Raw genomic sequence first — 23,027 nt, 5'->3', positions numbered from 1 at the left:
TTCATTTTCCACAGTAATCTCTAGCTCTGTCATTTATTATCTCTGGGACTGTTGGCGATTCCTTGAACATTTCTAAACCCTCCTTTCCAGACCTGGAAATGGAGACACTATATCTACATAAGAAGTCTTTGTGATGATTATGTAAAATAATGTGTAATCCTCCCAAATGCCATGCCTGGTACATAGCCAGCACCCAGGAAAGAGCACCGTTCCCTCACACCCTTGCCACTCAATACATAGCTCAAAATGAGCAACATCTATACACCTGGGGACTGGTTAGAAATGCAGAGCCCCAGGCCCCACTCCTAATTAGGACATACCTAATCAGAGTCTGCATCTGTACATAATCCAGAGATGATCTATTAAAATTAAAACACACATTAAAATTTAATAAATGGGGCTCCTGTAACGCTCCAAGATTAAGAACTTAGCCATTTAGTCATCAGATTTTTACTAAGCCCTCCTGTGTGCTGCGTAGGTGCTGGGAATATAGTTGTTAACAAAACAGAACAGTCCTCTCTTCATGAAAGATACAGGGAAAAGAGCTTTCTCCTGGACCCCCATACTGGCCAGCATTCCACATGCTTGGAAACAGAGGTTCCTCAGCACGTTCTTATCCTCAGAGCAACAATAAATGCAATAAAAAAGCAAGAAGTTCAGTTAACCTGAACACTCTACATCAGCATGACAGTCGGTCGCCTTACTGAGAAACCTCCTAGGTATCGCTCCTTGTTTGGTACTTCTCATCAGCAGTTCAAGGAATTTGCTGACACTTTGTAATTCCCTGACGTTTCTTAAAAACGAAGGTCCAGTTTTGGTCCAGGGCCTTCTTCGCCTTCTCCATATGAAGTTAGTCTCCACTAGAGAAGATACAGTGGGAGGGAGAGTGGAGGCAGAGGAAATGGTACTCTGGGATCTGCCTCCAGAAACATCCGATACAGCATTATGCATTTAATGGCTACGTGCTATCACGTGTGCTTCTGAGAGAGCTGGCGTTTTTATCTAGTTTTCAAGAACTGTGGTAAGGTCTTAACTTACGCCCAATGGTAGACTACTGCAAAGGGCATGCCTACCTTGAGATTTTAGCATTTTCCAGAGTAGGCAGAGGGTGCATCCACTCCCAGATCCATCTCTGTGGATAAGCTCCCCCACCTGGGCAGCTCATCACCCTGGAAATCTGCCCTAACTCATGTAGGTGAAAATGTTATTATACAAAGAGCCCAGAATTTACAACCAGATAGACCTGTATTCCTATCTCAACTCAGACATAGAAGAGCTGTGTAACCTCGAGCAAATGAAATAACCGTTCAAGATTAGTTTCCTTTTGTGCCCGGTAGCAGTAACTAAACCGTGGGCTCTATGGAAGGGTAGAGACAGTGCTTGTCATGTAGTAAGGACTCCGATACCTGTTAGCTGACACCCTCCCATCACCACCACCATCACTGTATGTAAAGCACCTGCTACATTCTTCCAGGGCTTATGACAGATGGATAATAAATGTTTATTCTTTTTCAGTGTCTAACCCTCCCCATCACCAACTGAGCCTGTGCATCACTTTGAGTTCCTCACAGGAAGCTATGCTAGAAATGCATCTCCTTATCACAGTTTCCTTTTATCAGAAATTAAAAACCCTATAGAGTCACTGATTAAATCTGCAGTCTCACTAGTCACATGAAAATCTCTGCTCTCATTTCTATACTGTATTTGAGCTATTGCATCACAAATATCACTTTTCATATGAGATTTGCAATTTTATACCCTGTGACAGAGCAAATGACAGTTGAGGGTCCCTGTCCCTTGAGAGTAGACGCGAGACCTATCTGTTCTCTACTCTGACAGCCTCAGTCCAGCACCAAGAGATGACTGCTCACCTCAGAGACTTTTTTCTCTTGCTGACTCATCCTCCAACTGGTTATGAGCTAAACAGAGGCAGCAATTTTTTCTCCCTTCAGGAAATGCCAGCTTGAGCAGGTGATATCCTTTTTCTTCATCTCCACCACACCTCCCATACAGAGGAAGCAGCATGCCACTTGGCTGACAAGGCCATTTTTTCACTGACACTTTACATATACCACCAGCTCCCCTCAGCTTCTAAGACAACTCAGTTAGAGTTTTGGTTCTTAGCTCCCCTCCCCTCAAGTGTACATTTGTCAAAATGACCAGTGACTTCATAGTGCTGACCAGAATTCAGATTTCTCTTTTTAAATATCTGCTAATCATCAACGAGCTACCAAATGTTCTATGAAACGCCTGTGATTTCTATTGCATCTCTGAAAAACCAGTCATTAGCAGAGCTTCTTTGACTTTACAAATAAAGGAAATACATTAGTACCAAATCCAAAGAGATCACTCACCATCTTTCAAAAGCTTTAATTCAAGTGTTCCAAAGAACAAAGGGCAATTTATTTGCCTATTTTTAATTATGGCCCCAGGCAGGAAGGGAACTGACCAATCTACCATAATAGCCTGCTTGGACCACCCAGTCTAAATCAGGGAAGAAGTAGAGAACACTGTCTGGTATTGCATTTATTCTAAGGAAGCAAAATTTCACCCTGAGATAATCAAACTAAAAAGGGTCACTCTGTCTAGCACTCGTCATAATACAGGTAAGACCTTAAACTCTTGCCTGTGAGTTACTGACTCTTCCTGTAAGTGTTATAATTCTTATGTCTACAGATATTCAGTGACTGGTAAGCCTCAGAGACACAATAATCATATGAGAAAATATCCTACGTTATGGGATCAAACCTCCAAGGGGAGTAGAAGGAATCACCATTCCTTCTCACTTTGAAAAATAGTCACTAATTCTGATGACTAAGTTATGTCCATCTGTTCCATGAAGTATAATATCTATCACCACCTCTCCCTTTCTCTAAGGGCCATAATTTTTAGTTTGGTAGTTAGTAATGCACATAAAATTCAAATCAAAATGGAAACAGCCTAGACTAACTTTAAGTCTCGTTAAGACTAGCATTGAATCACACTAGAGGAAACACGGGTATGAGAAAGTCTGGTGTTTTTAATATGGAGCTCTTAACAAACATTCCTCTCCAGGAACACGAGCTTGGCTTAAACCGTGTTTCATTTATAAGCTCAAATTTGCTTTCCACTGTCGATTTTCCAGATCTCCGGATCACTGTAATTCCTTTCTGAACATTCTCTTGGCCAGGGAAGGCACAAGTTTAGATTCAATTCGTTACTCAACCTTCTTGGCAAATGTGAAGAGTCTAAAAGTGTTATGAGGAACTTCCTACCCCCGCTGGGTCAGAGGATGTGTGAGTGGTCCAGGTCAGGCCCACGGCTTGCTGTCTATCTCTTTAATACAACCCTTTCTCAGGTCTTGACTGGGCTTGGTTCCCATTGTCCAACAGGCCTGGGAATTACTTAACATCTGATTGAGATTTTCTTTCATTCTTTCTTTTCTTCCTCCTTTTAACATTTGTATAGCATAAGGTGAAACCAAACTGAAAATAAGGGAGAAGCAGGAGAAAGAATTGAAAAGTTCATTGAGGATTTACGTGAAGGAAGCGAGGTCACCTCTGAAGTCACAGAGGAGCTTAGGAGGCTGACATCTTGCCTGGGCTGGACCTTTCTGCATCAGTGTTGATTTCTGTATTAGACATCCTGTGGGGCTGCAAAGTAGAGATGAGACAAATAGTACAAAAGAACAAAAAGCGCTGAGGGGGCTCAGTGGGGGTGACATTGACTTTGTATTTGAAGAAACCCTTCCAATGCCTGGTGCTCCATTAAGGGTAATTGGTTGGATGTTCAGATTGGAAATGGCTCAGAGAGAGAATCAGCATAAAGTTAGAAAGTAGAACAGCAGGACCCAAAAAACAAGTAGGAAAGTGACCCATTGTCTCCCGACCAAGGGGGAGAAAGAAGAGTCTGAACCAAGCATGGGGAACGCATGACAGGTGAGCCAGGATGAGCAGGGCTGGGCTGGGGCAGCATGGTACACCCGGAAAGACAGGAGGGACCCACAGGTGCTTCAAAGTGTCAGACCCAGAGGGGAAGGGGAAGCACCCACAATTGAACCTGAAGCAGAAAATCCGGTTCCGAGGTCATGCCTAAAAAACAGGACAGCCAGGTAAACTGAAGCTAGAGCCAGGCAAGCTTCCCCAAGGCTCTGTCTTTCACGGGGTACCTAGGGCCAATGGCAGGAAACTGTGAGGTCTGCAAGCTGGTTCAGCAGAAGGAATAAGGCTTCATAAGGGTCAGTGTGGTTTCAGTAGCATTGTAATTCTGAGCTTCCTATCAGAAGAGCAGATACATACCATTCCTTCAGAGAGATACACGGTTTACCAGCATGAAGCAATCTCTCCCTTGTGACCACAAGTGGAGGACACGGTGGACAATATCCTTGATTGGAGATTCACAAGAAATGCAAAGGCCACTTTCCATTAGCTGCTGCTTCTAGCAACCTCCAGTAAAACCCAGGCATAAAGCATAAGAGAGTGGCTCAGTGGTGGCCGTTCTGGCAGGGACAAAGCCAACAGGAATTGGTGATCCAGTATAGGACTCCAAAGCACCAGCAGGAATTGTTTCCTGTGCTCTGAGAAGGACAGCAGTATTTAAAGCCCCTCTGGGGACAAGAATTGGGTAGCAAGTGTGGACGGCCTGGCGTGATATTAGGACTAATTACAAAAGCAGCATAGTATTGATTCAGCTCTGGGAAAGTCCAGCTTCTCTCACCCAGTTAAAGCCCCTAATAGCATTTCCATTCCTTCCCTTGGGGCAAAAGAGAGATAAACAAAGAGGGCAAGAGGGAACATCTCCCTGCCCTTGAGTTTTTGTGAAGTGAAGAGGAAAGAACTAGAGGAATCTCAGCTGTGCCGGCTCCCCTCTCTGGACACCAGGGAATGAGGACATGGGCTACACTGGGAGTGGTTCGTTTCACATTTTTCTCTCTGGAGGCTGTCTAGGGACTTGAAGTTTCCTTGAGGGGTTCTTATTGACTGTATGATATTATAATGTAGAGTTCATTATGCCTTTGCCTTGGAGCAACTGACATTCCTGGTCTCACCCCTGTTGAAGGACAGTATTATTGCTGTTCATCATTTTGGGGCTCATAACGTTTTCTCTGTAGCCATACTCACTCTAAATGTGATGTCCAGATCATTTTAGGTAATTATATTTCTGACAAACTGTGAGTTTTAATGATGATTGCTTGACATATGCAGGCAGTGTCTGGAAATGGCAGCCAATGAAAGGAGATGTTAACAAAATGCTTAATATTTTCCTCCTACCCCTGAAATTCTGTCCTCCTGGCCACTGAGAAATGAGATGGACTTAAATCGATGTCGAATATTTCCCAGCCCACCCTTCCCCACCACCCTCCTCACTCTACAAACCACATTCATCCAACACTCTCACACATTTGTCTTCCTGAGTTAGAGAAAAAATAATGACACAATGGAAAGATTATTTCTGTTCAGAAAGCCCCCGGCAGAGGCAGACGTGGCTGGGTAAGCATGGGCCCAGGAGGAGCCTACTTCACAGCCCTTGCTCTTGGGTGTTAACTGTTGCTCAGGAAAGCATGTCTCTAACCCTCTGTGTGTGTATGTGTGTGTGTGTGTGCACGCCCCGCAGTCACGGAGGAGTGGCAGAAGAGCGGAGGGCAGCCCTGGCAGCTCATTGAACCCGTGGATGGATTCCACCCTAATGAGGTAAGTGCAGTCACACGATGGCTGCTGAGGGCAGTCTGTTACGTTATCTTTGTAATATAATTATGCACACATGCATTCGTTTTTATCCTATTTTATTCCAGAAAGAATTTGAGGTGATGTGCACACATGTGTAAGATAGAAGATAAATAAATATAAATTAAATCGATAAAATATAAATAAAATAATAAAGTGAAAATCAGAGTAAAAAGAAAATAAGGTAGAAATGATACCTGAATTCCTGACTTAATGTCTACAATTCACAACGTGTCCCAGGAAGTTCTAAGAAACAGCCTGCAAGGGCCCACAAAATCAGCTCCACGCTTCCTACGCGGCTGATGCAAAGAAGGGCATAAGTCATAGCCTTAAGAAGATAAAAAATAAATTAAGTACTCAAAAAAAAACATCAGAAGGACTCCTGGAAGTGAGCCCTGTGAGAAATTTCTTCTATGGATCCTTCTAGAAAAAAAGGAGAACCATACAAGAGGAGAACAGTGTCCCTAGCACTATCCTGCAGTAAGAGCTGTTTCTCATTTAGAATTCCGAGGAACAATCTGGAAAGTAGTTCTACTCTGGCCTCTTCACAGAGCAAGGGGAGCTAGACGGTGGGATTCTGTCCCCTCTCCCTCCCCCGTCCATTGTCCTGGCTGCAGCCAGGGAAGTTCCACTTTTATCTGTTCTACCTACTGGACTTGCTCACGATATTTCTTTGTATAAAAAATAGAAAAAGAAGTGGGGGAGTAGCTCTGCTGCTTCTAACATTTTGAAAGCCAGTCCCCTGCAAGAGGGATGGGCCATTTACCCACAGGCAATCCTCTGTGGCTCTCGTCTTTCTGATGCGGCCTTTGTGGCATTGACAAGGGTCCAAATGTGAGAAGCACTCCTTGTAGCCTTGATCTCCATGGCCAGCCAGGCCACAGGGAGGGCTGATCATCCCCTAAGAAGCATGAAAGGAATCATAGTCCTCCCTCCCCCTGAGCTCTAGGTGCCATGAATACCCATGGGCAGGGCTAAGAACTGTCTCAAAAGAAAAGGAAGAGGGACTTCCCTGGTGGTGCAGAGGTTAAGAATCCGCCTGCCAATGCAGGGGACACGGGTTCGAGCCCTGGTCCAGGAAGATCCCACATGTCGCGGAGCAACTAAGCCTGTGAGCCACAACTACTGAGCCTGCGCTCTAGAGCCTGCGAGCCACAACTACTGAGCCCACGTGCCACAACTACTGAAGCCCGAGCACCTAGAGCCCATGCTCCGCAACAAGAGAAGCCACCGCAATGAAGAGTAGCCCCCGCTCGCCACAACGAGAGAAAGCCCGCATGCAGCAACGAAGACCCAATGCAGTCAAAAATAAAAATTAATTAATTAATTAACTAAAAAGAAAAGGACGAGTGCCATTCCACGATCAGATGGGTGGACAGTAGAGTCTCAGAGATGCTGGGTAAATTTTAAAGTGAGTATTAAATGCGCATACTGTGTTAAGTAACAACAACCCAAACGATCTAAGTAATGAGCCTCAGAATATCTGTTTCCTGTGTATCACGTGGATGGGTTGATCCAAGAGAACTATTGGCTAGAAGCTGGTTAAATATTAGAGTTTGCCCCCCCACCAAAAAAAAAAAATGATGTCTTTGGTTTTAGAATAGTTAATGTGGAGACCTGCTTTCTGGCAATAATTAGGTAGTAGTTCTTGTCATTCTTTGGACATTACAGAATTTTGCCCTTCTGATTCTACAGAGAATGGGGACAAGAGGAGACGGTCAGAGAGGGAGCAATGAGGAACAAACTAAAAAGAAGAGGGTCAAAGACAGCTTTGTTGTATCCCTCGGGACATATTTGTCTGATCTATCAAAAGACAGTTCTGTCCCTGACTCTTAAAATAGTATTAGGGTTAGAGGTCTGTCAAATTGGGGCTCTTCCTTGCACTCAAACAGCTTCGCCGTTAACTGATTGTTGAGAACAGAGTCAAAAGCTGAGGGGCTTCCCTGGTGGCTCAGTGGTTGAGAGTCCACCTGCCGATGCAGGGGACACAGGTTCGTGCCCCGGTCCAGGAAGATCCCACATGCCGCGGAGCGGCTGGGCCCGTGAACCATGGCCACTGAGCCTGCGCGTCCGGAGCCTGTGCTCCGCAACGGGAGAGGCCACAACAGTGAGAGGCCCGCGTACCAGAAAAAAAAAAAAGCTGAAAATCGGTGTGTCATAATCTTATGTTATTCCTGAGAGATTTGTTCACATGCTGAGAGTGGGTGATAGAGTGGGCAACAGTGGTGGAGCCACATCTAAAGTGGCTGACAATGGATAGATATGCCTAAAACCTGCCTAGTTATCATGTATGTTGAGCTGAGCAGTCTAGATGGCAAATTCCCATCCTAGAATGTCTATTGAGTGCCTATGCGGTATCAAACACAGTGAGAAGGGTGAACAGGAAACCACCCCTGCCAGTTAAGGAGATTATAGGGTAGAGTGGGAGAATGACAAATAAACAGATAATTAAATGTAAAAAGTAGTCAATGCCTCCAACTGTGCAAGCACAGATGCTGTGGGAGCATTATGGGGGACGGAATGGGAGAGAGGGGTGCAAGAAAAGAGTTTCAGAGGAGGGAACTCAGAACTAAGACCATGAACTAGCCAAGTGAAAGGAAGAGGGGAGGGACTGCAGAAAGTGTTGAGCTGAGGAAAGTGCAAGGGCAAGGACCTGAATACGAAAGGAAGCATGGCACATTGGAGGTAATAAAAGTGCTTCAGTGTGGCTGGGACATAGAACACGAGAGTGGAGTGGAGAGAGAAGGAGCAAGAGAGATATTCAGGGACAGGTCACATAAGGTCTGAATAGGGTTCAACCTTTTCAACTGTGGAGAACAGAGAGCCGTTGATGATTTTTCAGCAAGAGGGAAAAATACCTAGACTTGTTCTCTGAAAGGATACCTGTGGAAGCAGCATGAAGAATGGTTTGGTCTAGCAGGGGTGTGGACACTCCTGTGCACAAGAGGGTGATGGCCTGAACAGAGGTAGTGAGGAGAAAGAAAGGCCTGTATTGGAGAGATTCGGATAGTTGAATCAACAGAACATGGTCATTTATTGAATGTCGAGGTGAAAGAGAAAGAGATGCTGAGCATTACACTTCTTTTGTGACTTGGGAAACCGGATAGATGATTTCATTGACTGCTGAGGTCAAGAACACCTTTAGGGGGATAGGGTGGTTTGAGGACGAGTTTGGTACATGTTGGATTTAAAGAGCCTCTAGGATGTCCAAATGGGGATGTCCCTGCAGCAGATAATATACGAGCTTAGAGCTCAGGAAGGGATCTGAGCTGGAGATACAGATGTGAGCACCATCAGGACGGGGTTGTGACTTGAAGCCTTGAAGAGGGGCTGCTGGCTGTCCCTGCGTACTCACCTCTCGATGGTGTGCCCTACAGCAGAAGCAGTGTGAAGGGATCCTTCTAGACCATGGGGCAGCTATGGGGGTCCACATCTTTTCCATCTTGAAAGAGTCAGACGGGCAAGGCTGAGTCTCAGGGCCTCATCCTTATGGCACAGACATAATACCAACCAAAAGAGTAGACTCGGACCTTTTTCAAGTGCCCCCTCACCAATCCTGTACATCTGAGCAAAAATAGTTGATACCGGCCCCTCACCACCAAGGGGTGAGCAGGCTGTATTTTATTGGCCTGTTTCTTCCTAAAACCCTGCTAGAGAAGCAGGGGGGAGTGCGTAACCACTATTGATTCAACTGCTCCAGTTGAATGGGCTATGTTGAACAGCCCATTGAAAAATATGGGCTATGTTGAACAGTTCAAATTTATGATTGATAGATATTAATTTTTGAGCCAGATTATATTCACCATCTAAATTCTTTACTTATATTTTAATGGAAAATAAATAAGCATATAAAAATTCCTGTACATCAATAGACTGAGAACCACTTTACTTTTTCATCTCATTTCCAAAATGTAGAACCAGAATTTTAAGAAATATATATAATGCTAGACTTGCTGATTGATTGGATTTGGTGGGTGGGAGTGAGATGACTCACAGGATTCGACAACTGGATGAAGGGAGGTGAAAATAAAAAGTCAAGGAACTCAGAAGAAGGAGCAGATTTGAACATTCTGAATTTGGGGTGCCTGCACAGTATCCAGCCATTAGATCGTATTTATGGGTTCTGATCTCAGGAGACACAGGTTTGGGAATCACCAGCTTCTAGCTGAGAGCAGGAGACACTGGCAGGGATGAGATTGGCCCAAGGGATCAAGTTATGAAGAAAAATAAAGATCAAAGAGAATTAAGACTGAGAAGGTATTTTAGTTATCTATTGTTGCATAGCAAATGACTTAAAAACCACACACATTCCTTTTTCTTTTTAACTTTTTATTTTTTATTGGAGTATAGCCAATTAACAATGTTGTGACAGTTTCAGATGCACAGCAAAGGGACTCAGCCATACATATACATGTATCCTTTCTCCCTCAGACTCCCCTCCCATCCAGGCTGCCGCATAACATTGAGCAGAGTTCCCTGTGCTATACAGTAGGTCCTTGTTGGTTATCCTTTTTAAATATAGTAGTGTGTACATGTCAATCCCTAACTCCCTAGCTATCCCTTCCCCCCACCCCCACCCCGGTAACCATAGCTTTGTTCTCTAAGTCTATGAGTCTGTTTCTGTTTTGTAAATATGTTCATTTGTATCATTTCTTTTTAGATTCCACATATAAGCGATATCATACGATATTTCTCTTTCTTGTCTGACTTACTTTGCTCAGTATGGCAATCTCTAGGTCCACCCATGTTGCTGCAAATGGCATTATTTCATTCTTTTTAATGGCTGAGTAGTATTCCATTGTATATGTGCCACATCTTCTTTATCCATTCCTCTGTCGATGGACGTTTAGGCTGCTTCCATGTTTTGGCTATTGTAAACAGCACTGCAGTGAACATTGGGGTGCATGTATCCTTTCAGACCATGTTTCTCTCCAGATATATGTCCAGGAGTGGCATTGCAGGTTCATATGGTAGCTCTATTTTTAGTTTGCTATGGAACCTCCATACTGTTCTCCATAATGGCTGTACCAATTTACATTCCCATCAATAGTGTAGGAGACACATTTCTTGTGGTTTTTTGGTTTTTTTTTTTCTTGCAGTACGCGGGCCTCTCACTGTTGTGGCCTCTCCCGTTGCGGAGCACAGGCTCCGGATGTGCAGGCTCAGCGGCCATGGCTCATGGGCCCAGCCACTCCACGGCATGTGGGATCTTCCCGGACCTGGGCAAGAACCCGTGTCCCCTGCATCGGCAGGTGGACTCCCAAGCACTGCACCACCAGAGAAGCCCTGGAGACACATTTCTTATCTCACAGTTTCTGTGGCCAGGAATCCAGACACAGATTAGCTGGGTATCCTGCTCCACTGACTCTCCCAAGTTGCCATCAAGGTGTCTGCCAGGGCTGGGTCTCATCGGAAGGCTTGACTTGGAAGCTCACATTTGTTAGCAGAACGTAGTTCCTTGAGACCTGTTGAACTGAGAGTCTCAGTTCCTAATCAGTTGTTGCTCAGAGGCCACCTGAGCAACCTGCTTCATCAATGGGTGCAAAATGGCAACAGAGAGAGTCTGCCAGTTATGTCAGTCACTACTGTACGTAACCTAATCACAGAGTAACGCTCCATCACCTGTGCCATATTTTAGAAGTTAAAAGCAAGTTACAAGTCCTACCACACTCAAAGGAGAGGGATGACGCAGGTGTGACTACCACAAAGTGGGAACCATTGCCCATCTCCGCGGGACCCGCTGGAAAGAAGTCCTAAGAGATCGCTAGATGCTCCAGAGAGAGCAGGTGCATCCGAGAGTTGGGAATAGCAGTCAAACTGCCGACAAAATGCAAAGAAAGTTTTTCTTAGAAAAGAAGTGTCATTGCAAAGACCCGAGACCCAGATTTGTGACCTGTTGAAGCTGTAGCAATTCTATCTGTTTAAACACCCACTTTTTAACATCTTTGCAAAGTTAAGTATCTGAAAAGGTACGTAAAAGATCTCTGGGCCTAAAATCAGACAATAGTAAACAGAAAACGTTGCAAGAGCCACGAACATACATCAAGTCTGCTTTCCTTGGCTATGCTGAGACCACCTGGCTAAACATTCCTAACACCTCCTGCCTTAGAAGCTTCGCGCAACAAAGCTCTCTGCAAAACAGCCTCCTCTCCTCTCCTTATGGAAGTAGCAACTCAAACCAATCCTCTTAAAACTCTTCCTACAGGCAGTGAATTTTCCATGACATCAATCCCCTCTTCTTTCTTGAGACCTGACCCTTATACACTGCTGGTGGCAGACATCAGATATATAATCAGTGGATTGGCTTTAAATAAGTTAACAGTCTCTAGGTCTTTATTTGTCTCAACATGTAAGCCCCTGGGACCCAAGGTCGTTGACAGACTGGTGCAGCCCCTCAAAAAAGGCAGTTAAGCTGGCAGTGGGGAGAGAGAGGAGGGAGGGCCTCCTGGGCCAGGGAACCCTCAAATAACAGTCACTTAGGCTGGCCCTCCCAGGCATCAGGGACCATGTTTGTTTAGTTTGCTTTATACACCAACTGGCAAGCAGTGGTTTTGGTGGTGGCAGCCTGAACCAGCACAGACAGGCTCGAGCTGGAAATGTAACATTTTTCCTTAAATGTTTTTAAATACCTCTTACACCACTGTCATGTTGTAAGTTTACAAATGTAAAATTAATTGGGACCAAAAGTAACCAGGTCCAATAGACTGTGTTTCTGGACAGATTAAGAGGCCAGAGAAGTAAAACTGTGCCTTCCCTGTGGTGAGGGCTTCCCTGCAGGTGTTTAAAAGCAATCTTACAAGACAGCCTGGAATTGTTCTCCCTTCAAGAAAAATAAGTTCACAGTAGATTTTTTACTTTGGTCTGGTAGAAGCCCAGAGTTAAATTTAGCAAGAGTTCAACTTAAAAGGTATCAGTCATGCTAAGTTGTTGGTGAAATCTATATACTCTTGCTCTGGATTGCATTTATTCTTTAAAAATATTACAAAAATGTAGTTACTGGTCAGGGTTTGTTTTTATGATTGTCTTACTAAAGAGTTCCATTTTTGTAGCAAAATACATACAGTTAGCTTACAAAGCGGGAATGTGGAGGAATCACAGATGATGTCCAGCTATGACCACTGCTGGGCTTCTATCATGTCTGGATATGCGAGCAGATCATGAGCATGTGGGCTGGATCTGACATGGTATATTTTCTTGGAGGACCCGGTACTCTCCTGGTGAAGAACTCATCATAAATAAAAATGTGGTTAGGCAAAGAAGCGTGGCGCAATTTTAAATTGTCATTAGAAGGGAGAGAAATTCTAGAAGCCATATGGTGGCTGTCACGAAGGGCTGAATGAAGAAATGGCACCAGGTCCCTACCCTCCAACTCCCCTCTCTGTGGACTCATGCCTGAATCCTAGGGAGATCAGGGGCTGCAAGTAAAAACTGAAAAAGCTGCTTCACCAAAAACTTATATGACAATGGAGTGTTAAGTTGCCCTACTTTGTCACCCCTTCTATGAGAGTTTCAAAGAGAAAACTTCACAGTGGACCAATGACCATCACATGGTTTTGCCACCATGGGGGCTTCTGAGTAGCAGCAGTAGACAGATGGGTGGGTGGCAACGCCCCACAGAAGCACTGGAGCTGCAGGGATGCCTGCAGAACAGCACCAGTGCCCATCGGATGTGGACTTACCCAGAGGATGGGCCACACCTGCTAGAACTGAGTGGCACCTAGACAAAAGCAGCACCGCCAATGTGGCAACCATCTGGGCTCTGCAGGTGGGGCCCTGCAAGAGCTCAGGCAGCTGAATCAACTGCAAAGGAAGAGACAGGGAAGGGCCTAACCCTGTTAACCAGAATATTCAACTTAACCAGAACTCCACATTCCCTAGCGTTCTGCTGGACCAGATTTCTTTCCGTGCGCATGTCTAGTAGGTTTAGTAAATGAGGCAGCCTGTGAACCCCTCCTGGGCTGCAGATGTTGGGCACACTGGCAACAGGAAACTGTCTCCGCCCCTGTCCGGAGGACAAATGTTAGGGAGATGTGTGCGAAAAAAATGCATTGATGAAATAAATTAGCTTGCACGTATCTGATGGAATATCATGCCGCAAATAAAAACGATACAGATCTACTTTTAGTGGCAAAGAAATATGTTTGTAATATAGAGCAAAGTAAATAAAAAGCAGATTAGAGATTGTTGCGATGATTACTCAACTGAATGCATTTGTCAACACTCATGGAACTGTTTACCAAAAAGAGTTCATTTTACTGTGTGTGAATTATACCTCCAAAAGAGCAGATTATAAAACATTTACAGAGGGATCAAATGTATGTGTGTGTGCATGTGTGTGTGCCTCAGAAAGGCTCAATGTTAACAGTGACTATCTCTATTATAATTAAGATAAATTTTATTCTGTTTTTCTTTTTGCTTAATTGTCCTTTAATTTTTTCCCAAATGAATAGATATTGCTTTAACATTTTTAATTGTGAAAAGGGAAGCACAAAACATATTTGTGTTCAAGGAACACCTCGCTTGGAGTAATGAGGATGACTGGGCCTTGCCCTGTGCAGAGCATCATGGGAGTTACAAGAGGAGGTTGGTTATAAGAAGCTCACAATAGGTGCTCAGTAAATGTTTCTCAGACGAATGAATAATTATAGTAGGTCATTTTATCACAAGTATCTAGTTTAATAGTAACAATACCATTCTCATTTTAGATCCAAAATATTGGCAATGCACACATGAATATTTTAGTCTCCATTAGAGTGATAGCCAACTAATTGCTTTCAAACCAAATAGTTACCACATGCTCAAATCTCAGCTCTTTTACTTTAACTTTCCTCTGCTTATCCTTACCCCCATCTCCTCCTTTATTAATTCACATTGGGAAATAAATGACCACAAATGAATTGATACCACATAATTGTTAGGAAGACTGCTTAGGTATATCGAAGTGAAAGGCAAAAAACAAAAAAGAAGAACCAGTAATTTTCCACGGACTTGGAAGCAGCCTACTTTGTTGAGAAGTAGCAGGAAAAACAGCCCAAACTCAGTCCTCTGTTTTTGAAGACGTGACTGCTTATAGTGTGAGAGATGATCAGACCCTTCCTGGAAACGTGCTGGCTTGACAATCAGCCTCTTTAGGTCTGAGAGGTGTGTGTGTGTGTATGTGGTATGTGGTACGTGTTGTGTGTGTTGGTGGCAAGTGGGGTGTGTATGTGTGTTAGACACCACATGGATATGATCAAGATTACATTGTTGGATGGATGGAATTTGGGGTCCACCTCAGAAGGCTCAGGAACATATTAAAATACTGGGGATATTTAATGTATCGACTCAACCAGTTCTATTTTTTTCTAACAACTGCTAAAATCTTACACACAATTTAGACCCAGAAAAGTCTTTAGATCATTTATTCATTTTGCAAATGAGAGGATTTCAGCCCAGAGAAGAAGGCTGAAGAGGGCTGGCCAGCATCACACAGGGAGCTGGCTGCACTGCTTGTTGGAATGATGAACAGCATGTACCCTTTGAAGACAATGTCCATGTGCTTCTGTTTATAAAGTCAGGGACATCCCTGAGCATCTGCCCTGAACAATGTGTTCCCCTCTGAGGCCTTCAGCAGTCACGTTTCTCTATCAGTCAGCATTAACCCCCCCACACCCCCCTCCCATGTAGATGTAGCCATCTGGGGTCTGAAGGCCTGTCCAGGGCCCATTTGCTAAACGAGGGCATTATCTGCAGAGAAAGACTCCTCATCAGAGGCATGTTAATGACAAGCCAGAGGACCGAACAACCAAGAATGGATCCTGCTGCCATTGTGAATAAAGGGACATACGACAATGCAACCAGAGAGTGGGCATCAGGCCAAGAGAGAGAGGGACAAGCCTATTGTGCATTAAGCCTGTACATTCCACAGCCTGGCACTCCAACCACTCTCTCCGTGCCCACAGCCTCCTTCAGGAGCCCAGCCCTGCAAGGGGACCGGTTCAGCTTCATCTCCCAGGCACCCATAGTCCCCCTCCATGACTTTCTCTTCCACATCTCTCAGCTTCTGCATGTGCTGCGTCCTCTACCACATACCCTGCCTTCCTCATGATCCATCTGGTGAATTCCTCCTTGAAAATTCAGCTCAGCCACCACACTCTTCAGAGAGGACCTATCCTTTCTTCGCACCCAGCAGAGTTGCCACCTCTTCCCCTTCCAGCCGTATGCATCCCTCACAGTCCTCCCTGTGGGTTTGGTGGTGTCATTCTGCATGTCTGGGTCCCTCACTAGGCTGGGAGTTCCTTCAAGGAAGGATTCATCCTGTTCACCTCCAAAACCCAAGCCTTAAGCCTGCAGTAAGTGTTAGCTATCCACAGGTAAGTGAATAAATGTCTTTCTGAGAAAGCATATTTGCTGTCTGTTACTAAATAACAAATTACCACAAATGTAGCAGCTTAATACAATACACACTTGTTGTCTCACAGTTCCTGTGGGTCAGGAGTGCTGGCATAGTTTAGTTGGGTTCTCTACTTAGAGTCTCAGAGGCTAAAATCTGCATTCTCACCAGGAGACTCAACTGGGGAAGATTTGATTTCAGAGTCACTTGAGCTGTTAGCAGAATTTACCTCCTTGTGGTTGTAGGACTGAAGACCCAACTCCTTACTAGATGTCAGCTGGAGGCCACCCTCTGTTCCCTGCCATGTGGGCTTTCCAACATGGCTCTTACATCATCAGCCCATCAGCGAGTCTCCAGAGCAAGTCTGCCAGCAAAGCAGAGCCTTAGATAATGTAACATAATCACCGAAGGGACATTCTTTCACCTTTACCATGTTCTATTGCTTAGAACCAAGTGATAGTTTCCATCCACATCAAGGGAAGGGGATCATACAAAGACCCAAAGGTAGGAATCCTGGGGAACCATCCTAGAGTTTGTCCACTGCACAAGGAATAGAGTAAATCTTGCTGGTAACTTCTTTACTTTGTTTTAATTTCCCTTTTACTCCTCCTTTGGGTTCTCTCTTGCAGGTGGCTTTACAGCTGTTGGCAGATCGCTTCTGGAAGAAGGTGCAGCTCCAGTGGCCCCAGGTCCTGGGAAAGGAGAATCCATTCAACCTCCAGATTGAGCAGGTGTTTGGAGACCAAGGGGGGCACTAAGTCCTCAGGGACACCTGCTCCTGGGGAGCTCAGGAAGGCAGAAACTTGGGTAAACTCATTCAAGAAACGGTTATGGGAGCGGCTGTGTCACAAGCTCACAGGCCCCTCTTCAGCAGCATCTTTGCAAAGTGCTTTTCTCCCACTTAAAAGCCTAGTGTCACTCTCTTCACTTCCCCTTTCCCACTTTTGGGGATGGCTTCCCAAATAAACCACTGGCACCCAAATCTTTGTCTCAGTAAAGACAAAATTATAATAAGTGTGTGTATAATTGTGTATGCTTTATTATTTTATTACTTCTAAATGTATTTCTTTATTCCCGATAGGGAGCTATTAATACTTCTATTTTGGCTAGGCACCAGCATGAACCAAATCTCCCACTCATCGTATCAATGATTGGAAGACCTTACCACAGACTAGCTTCTGGCTTTGCGCATTTCACACCTTGTTTCTCCTCCACGATCCACACACTTCCTGTGCTGGGAGCTGTAGGACACTCTCTCCTACTGTGATCTGACCACTAGCCCTGAACCTTTGCCAGGGTGCTGGTGGACAACAGGGGCGTACCTGGAAGCCCTTTCCTGCACCAGGATGGCTAGCGGTACCTTAACTGTGCACAGAAATGACAGCTAACCACATAAATAGTCCAACCTAAATCCAGCCTAAACAGATCTCCATTTCAACTTCCCCAAAATTCCCATGGCTTTTCCAGAGCCACTGGATATAAGGGAAACTGTGACGGAGAGGAAGCGATAGTGTTTAAAATATCTTACTTTTGCAAATTTTACAAAGCATAGGACCCTGTGAACTCATTGTTGGGGCCCCTTCCAGGGCTTTGGAAGGAACCCTAACATTTAGTCTTTCTTGGACTTATGGTACATCCACCTCTACTCACAAGATGAACTGGCCAGATTTGTCTGAGCTTCAGTCTGGGGGGCCAACACACTTAAAAGGTTGTGAACCCATTCATTTCTGTCGCCTGGGCAGAATCCTTGGCTCAGCATGGCCAGCGCATGTCCCCAGGAGGCAGATCAACAGAGGACCAACAAGCCCCCAGGAGGCTGCTTGTTTCAACCAGGAAATACAAACTCGGAGTATAGACTGGAGGTGTGAGGTGTGGAGGTGTGGGGCTGTGGACACCTGGTATATCCACCTCCTGCTGGTTTTGGTGTTCCAACATCCCATCTTATTTCTAAGGACTAAAATACCAATACTTGTTGTAGTGTTGTTTTGTTATTGTTTTTTTAATCTGAAATCTTAATCATTCAGTCTCAAAATATACCCAGAGAACAGTGCACTAAAATTTTGTATTCCTTTAGAAAATTCTATTCAATCCCCCCGTTTAAAATGCTTCCAAGTTATTGCTATTCTAATTTTTATTTCCAAGTACTAGTGAAGTCAATAATCTTGTATTGCTTTTGATGTTGTTGGGGGGGACGGAGAATTCATTTTAGGCCCTGATCTATTTCCAGAAGGCCCTGAAGGAATAGAGTTATTTTAAAAGTTGGGGGAACATAGAGGGAGTGTCTAGGGAGATTTGGAAGGTACAGGGAGGGGGCTCCCAGGTTGGATCCTCTTGAGCCCGACCACCTCCCAAGCCCGACCACCTCCCGTCTCCCACCCTAGACGTCATCTCTGTCCCTGCCACTTTTTCCTATTTAAATTCTCTTAAGACTGAACCCCCCACCTTGGGGATAATTTAACCAGTTCCATCTTCCTCATTCTCCACCTGAACAGGTTCAGATGGGAGGATGGAGGTACCTGGGTTCTGAGCCCTGACCTCATTCCTGGGGCAAAGCACCAAGAAATCAAAGGGTGGGAGAAGATGGTGCTCCCATCTCAATTTTTTTTATAAAACACTAATGCTGCACGAAATACTAGGTATCACCGTTGTCGCCACAAGAACTGGAGTCCCAGGCCAGGCCCACTTCCCTGGATTGGGAGCGCATGGGTGAGGCCTGTCCACTTCTGCCTCCATTTTCTATACTCCCATCCAGACATGTTCTTTCTTTGAGATTCCACCATGTCTTTCTCTCTGGCTTGGGGATATTCTGTCTCTGTAAGGTGTTATATATACTTCTGATAGCATCTGAGTGTCCAGAATTTATGGTAGAGCCCTGGGGGACAGTTTCTATCCCGTATTTCTGCACTGGTGCCCCTTGAGCTACTGTCTTCAGCCTCTGGTTTTTCAGAATCATAGTGTATGAGTGCTGTCCTTTGACAGGCACCTGAAGGGCTTTCTTGGGGTGGCTTGCACCCCTCTCCATCCCCTTCCCCAGTTCCTGGACTGGTGTCCTGGAGAGAAGAGCCAGAACCTGAACAGAAACTCCAGGAGATGAGAACCAGGCCAGTCAGGTTCACTCCTGTATCAACAGCCCTACAACAATGCCTGGCCCATGAGAGGTGCTCAGTAAGAAGTACTGATTGAATGAATGAATGACTATTAGAGTTGCTCTCCAGGGCACACTTCCTTGTATCTTGCTATTTAGGGGGAAAAAAAGAAGCCTCTTTTTGACACATTTGAATTAGCCCCGTTGAATCATACTCCTTGTGGTGTGAAGGTTAAGAAAGAAAAGCAATCAACACAGGGGATGCTTTCCTTTTTGGGCACCCTTGGTCAGAAGACATGATTTTCATCTAAACGCCCCAATACTATATTGTCATTTGTTTCTCCTATTTTCAGATTAAAGACCTCTCTTACCCTTTGCTATTGGAATGGGACTCCTCATTTTCCACATGAATAATTGTCAAGAACTTCTATCATAGAGCCTTTTGGGTTCAGGACCTGGTGGAAAATATTTCAGACCCCCCAGCAAGAGCAAATCAGCTAAAAAATCTTATCTGAGACTTGTATTGACCCACAACATAGCAGGGACTGGAGCCCCCAGGAATTTTCACCAGCTACCCCACTTTACCCTCTCCTGAGTTAGTCCCACTAAAGAAGGGATTCTGAACTGTAATCTGTGGGAACTACCCTCTCCCAGAATTAAGAGTGCCTATGAACTTGAATAGGAAATATTGTTTTTACTACCCTCTAAGTAAAATTCACCATTGCCTTTAATTATGAACATAGGCAACAAAACACTGTATTTTTTTACAAAACACTGTATGTTTGCAACTGTATTCATAGCTGTCTGTCACAGATATTTTCACATCACATTACATTTGTTGCAGATACAGTCAGTTCTCATTACTCAGGGCAGTTATGTGCTATAGTCACCTTGAATACTGAATTAGCAAACGCTGAACCACTGCGCCTAGCGGAAAAACGGGCTTACATTCCCGTGAGCCTCTGGTCACAACGTTATCATCAACCAATCAATACACAATCCTTTTTTAATGTGTGGTTTTGTTTAAAGACACCTTATTTAATTTATAGTTGATTAATTAATGTTGAAGTCACAGCCAACAGCACGACAACTCACATCTAAATGAAGCTTAACTACCCATCTATTTTCTTCACAAGGCGCGTCACAGTCTCCTGCACTTAAGCACACAAGGTGGCACTTCAGCACTGCACTCAGAGACCGTTTTAAACAGTGAAGTCCCCAACGAAAGGCATAAAAATGCCCAAAATGTGGCAGTAAATACACCGTGAAAAAGACACCTTTTTTTTACAGGGCGCTGCCTTTTTCAACCTCAGCTGGGAACGTGCAGGTCAGGTGATTGAAATTTCTCACTGCTCAAATGACCACAAAAGTGCCATGAGTATTGATTTGGGGGTTACAGATAAATTTTAGCAAGTACACGAATTCACAGATATAGAATTTGTGAATAATAAGGAATGACCTTATCCTGAAATATCATTTATGGCCATGAGTACTTGAAACACCTGTAATTATTAGATCCATTAAAAAAGAAATACATATATTAATGCATGCCCATTTTTAAATATTTCAAAATATTTTTAGTAGTGTGATATTTGGTTTTGATACAAATGGTTTCCTTTGTAATCCTATGTGTTTTATTTTTTGCACTTAAAAACGTTATTCTGAGAAGGGATCCCCAGCTTCCCCGGCCTGCCAAGGGGGTGCATGACACATACAGAGTTGTATGTTCTGGGATGTGTTGCTTTGAGAAGGAAGAACTCCACAGTCTAAAGAGAACTCCACAGTCTAAATAGTCTGGAAGCACAGCATAACTTCTCTGCTTCCTGGAAAGCCACAGGGTGAAAATTCTGCAGTAGAGAAGTGTGTTCAGCTCATTATTTACCCAACATTTTTGACCTAGAGGCCCTTCTCCTCCTATGAGAGGTATTAATACTCTGTGGTCTTCATGCTCTACAGAAACACCTTGGGAGATGCTGCCTTTGTCATTTTTAGTTCTACCAGAAAAGCTCTTGTTGCAGTGAGAAGAATTCCAAAGACATCCTGTTTTATACAAAAGATGAGGGGTGGGGATTCTAGTCTGAATATACCTGGGAAATTCCTCACACTGCCGGTGAGTGTGTTAGAGGCTAATTCCTCTGGGGATTACACTTTTGAAGCTCTTGGATGGATAGAAATGCAGGAGAGGTAAAGAGCACACAGAGGCTTGCTAAGGATTTATCTGGGCATTGTGCTCCCGGCTGGCTGCTTTGTTTATAATTAATTACAGGGAGTATTTACAGGAACCCTTTGGGCCTCAGAATGCTGCCAATGTAACTCACGGGTTCACAAAGCTGCAGTCAATAAACTGCAGCAGAAAGATGGGCAAGAGGACACACCAAGGGTTTCCATGGCAGCCCACGCTCAAGGCAGCTTCAGACCCCGGAGACTTCCAGTCTCCCCTGAGGACTCTCCCCTCTGAGAGGCACACTTTGCACAGGCTCAGAAAAACACCAGGTGTTAGTATTTTTACAGTGATTCCCCCCATTGTACCTCTGCAAATATCAGCGAGAGCCTGGACGTTGTACAAGGCTCCTAGGGGAGCAGAGAGCTTTTGAGAAATAAGAGGTGGGAGAGGACAAAACTCTGTCCTGCTGCCTCCTGGCTGGGGGACACATCAAAGCACAACCAGTGGGAAATTCAGGAAGCAACAGGTTTTGGAGTCACTTGTCTGGGTTTGAAACTTGTTTAAGCTCCTGGTGCCTCAGTTACTTTCTCTCTCGAATGAGAGCAATAATACCTGTTTCCTAGCGCTACTGGGAGCACTAACGACAAGAGCTGATGTTTACAGAGGGCTTTGGGACGTGGATTATCTCACTTACAACAACTACATTAGGCAGGTCTGCCATGATCGTCTGCTTTTACAGACAGGGAAATAGAAACAGAGAGCAGTTAAGTAACTTGCTGGAGATTGCACAGCTAATAAATGATGAATCAGGAGTTTGCAGCCAGGCCGTCTGGCTCCAGGCTCTGTGCTGTTAGCCACGAGGTGACGCCGCCTTTATTATGTAAGATGATGCTAGTACAACGTGATGAGTGATGGACCAACACTTGCTCTCATTGTCTCTACACCCAGGGTATAGTTTAGCCACCACTCAGGCTGGAGTCTGCTTTGTCTATAGAGTAAAACCGGGACTCATCAACACCCACAGCCTGCGCCTCTGCAGGCTCACTCTTTCCCTGCCCATTTCTTTTAGCCTACATCCTGGCCACAGGAAACTTGTCATTACTACCAAATGTAAAATAGATAGCTAGGGGGAAGCAGCTGCATGGCACAGGGAGATCAGCTCGGTGCTTTGTGACCTGAGGGGTGGGATAGGGAGGGTGGGAGGGAGGGAGACGCAAGACAGAGGAGATATGGGGATATATGTATATGTATAGCTGATTCACTTTGTTATAAAGCAGAAACTAACACACCATTGTAAAGCAATTATACTCCAATAAAGATGTTAAAAAAATAAATAAAATAAAATAAAAAAGATCCATCTCACCCCGTTGTTGTCAGGCATGGGAAGACACAGACACACACAGTCTGTCAGAGGGCGTAAGTGTCTCTAGGATTAGGTTCAGCTGCTTATGAGTGAAATCCAAAAGAGCAAGGCTCTAAAAAGAGAGAAGGTTATTTTTCACAGAAAAGACTTCCAGTGGCAGGTGGTGCAGGGCTAGAAGGAGACTCCGTGTTGCCAGGGACCCAGGCCCCTTCTATCTCGTTGCCACCACTTTCAGCATGTAGCTTCCACTTTGTGGCTCAAGAAGGCTTCCTGGGCAACCACTGCCTTGACTGCACCTGGGCCTGCGGGAAGAAGGGCGGGGAGAGGAGTGGCCACAGCCC

General features: G+C 44.7%; 1 protein-coding gene across 4 annotated transcripts in view; it reads left to right on the top strand.

Moving 5' to 3' along the window:
* The window catches only part of AOAH (acyloxyacyl hydrolase), a 170,637-nt gene extending 153,659 nt beyond the window's left edge, over positions 1–16,978 (top strand). For all 4 annotated transcript variants that reach the window (XM_019925453.3, XM_019925442.3, XM_019925444.3 and 1 more), the window contains 2 exons: positions 5,593–5,669; positions 16,704–16,978. In XM_019925453.3, the coding sequence (XP_019781012.2) occupies positions 5,593–5,669; positions 16,704–16,832 (206 nt within the window). In that variant the 3' untranslated portion in view covers positions 16,833–16,978. The remainder of the gene's footprint in view (positions 1–5,592; positions 5,670–16,703) is intronic.
* The last annotated feature ends 6,049 nt before the right edge of the window (positions 16,979–23,027 follow it).

This window comes from Tursiops truncatus, chromosome 9 (genome assembly GCF_011762595.2).
Source record: "Tursiops truncatus isolate mTurTru1 chromosome 9, mTurTru1.mat.Y, whole genome shotgun sequence".
Taxonomy (NCBI): domain Eukaryota; kingdom Metazoa; phylum Chordata; class Mammalia; order Artiodactyla; family Delphinidae; genus Tursiops; species Tursiops truncatus.
Note: the sequence above shows the minus strand (reverse complement) of the source record. Positions and strands in the feature narration are given on the sequence as shown.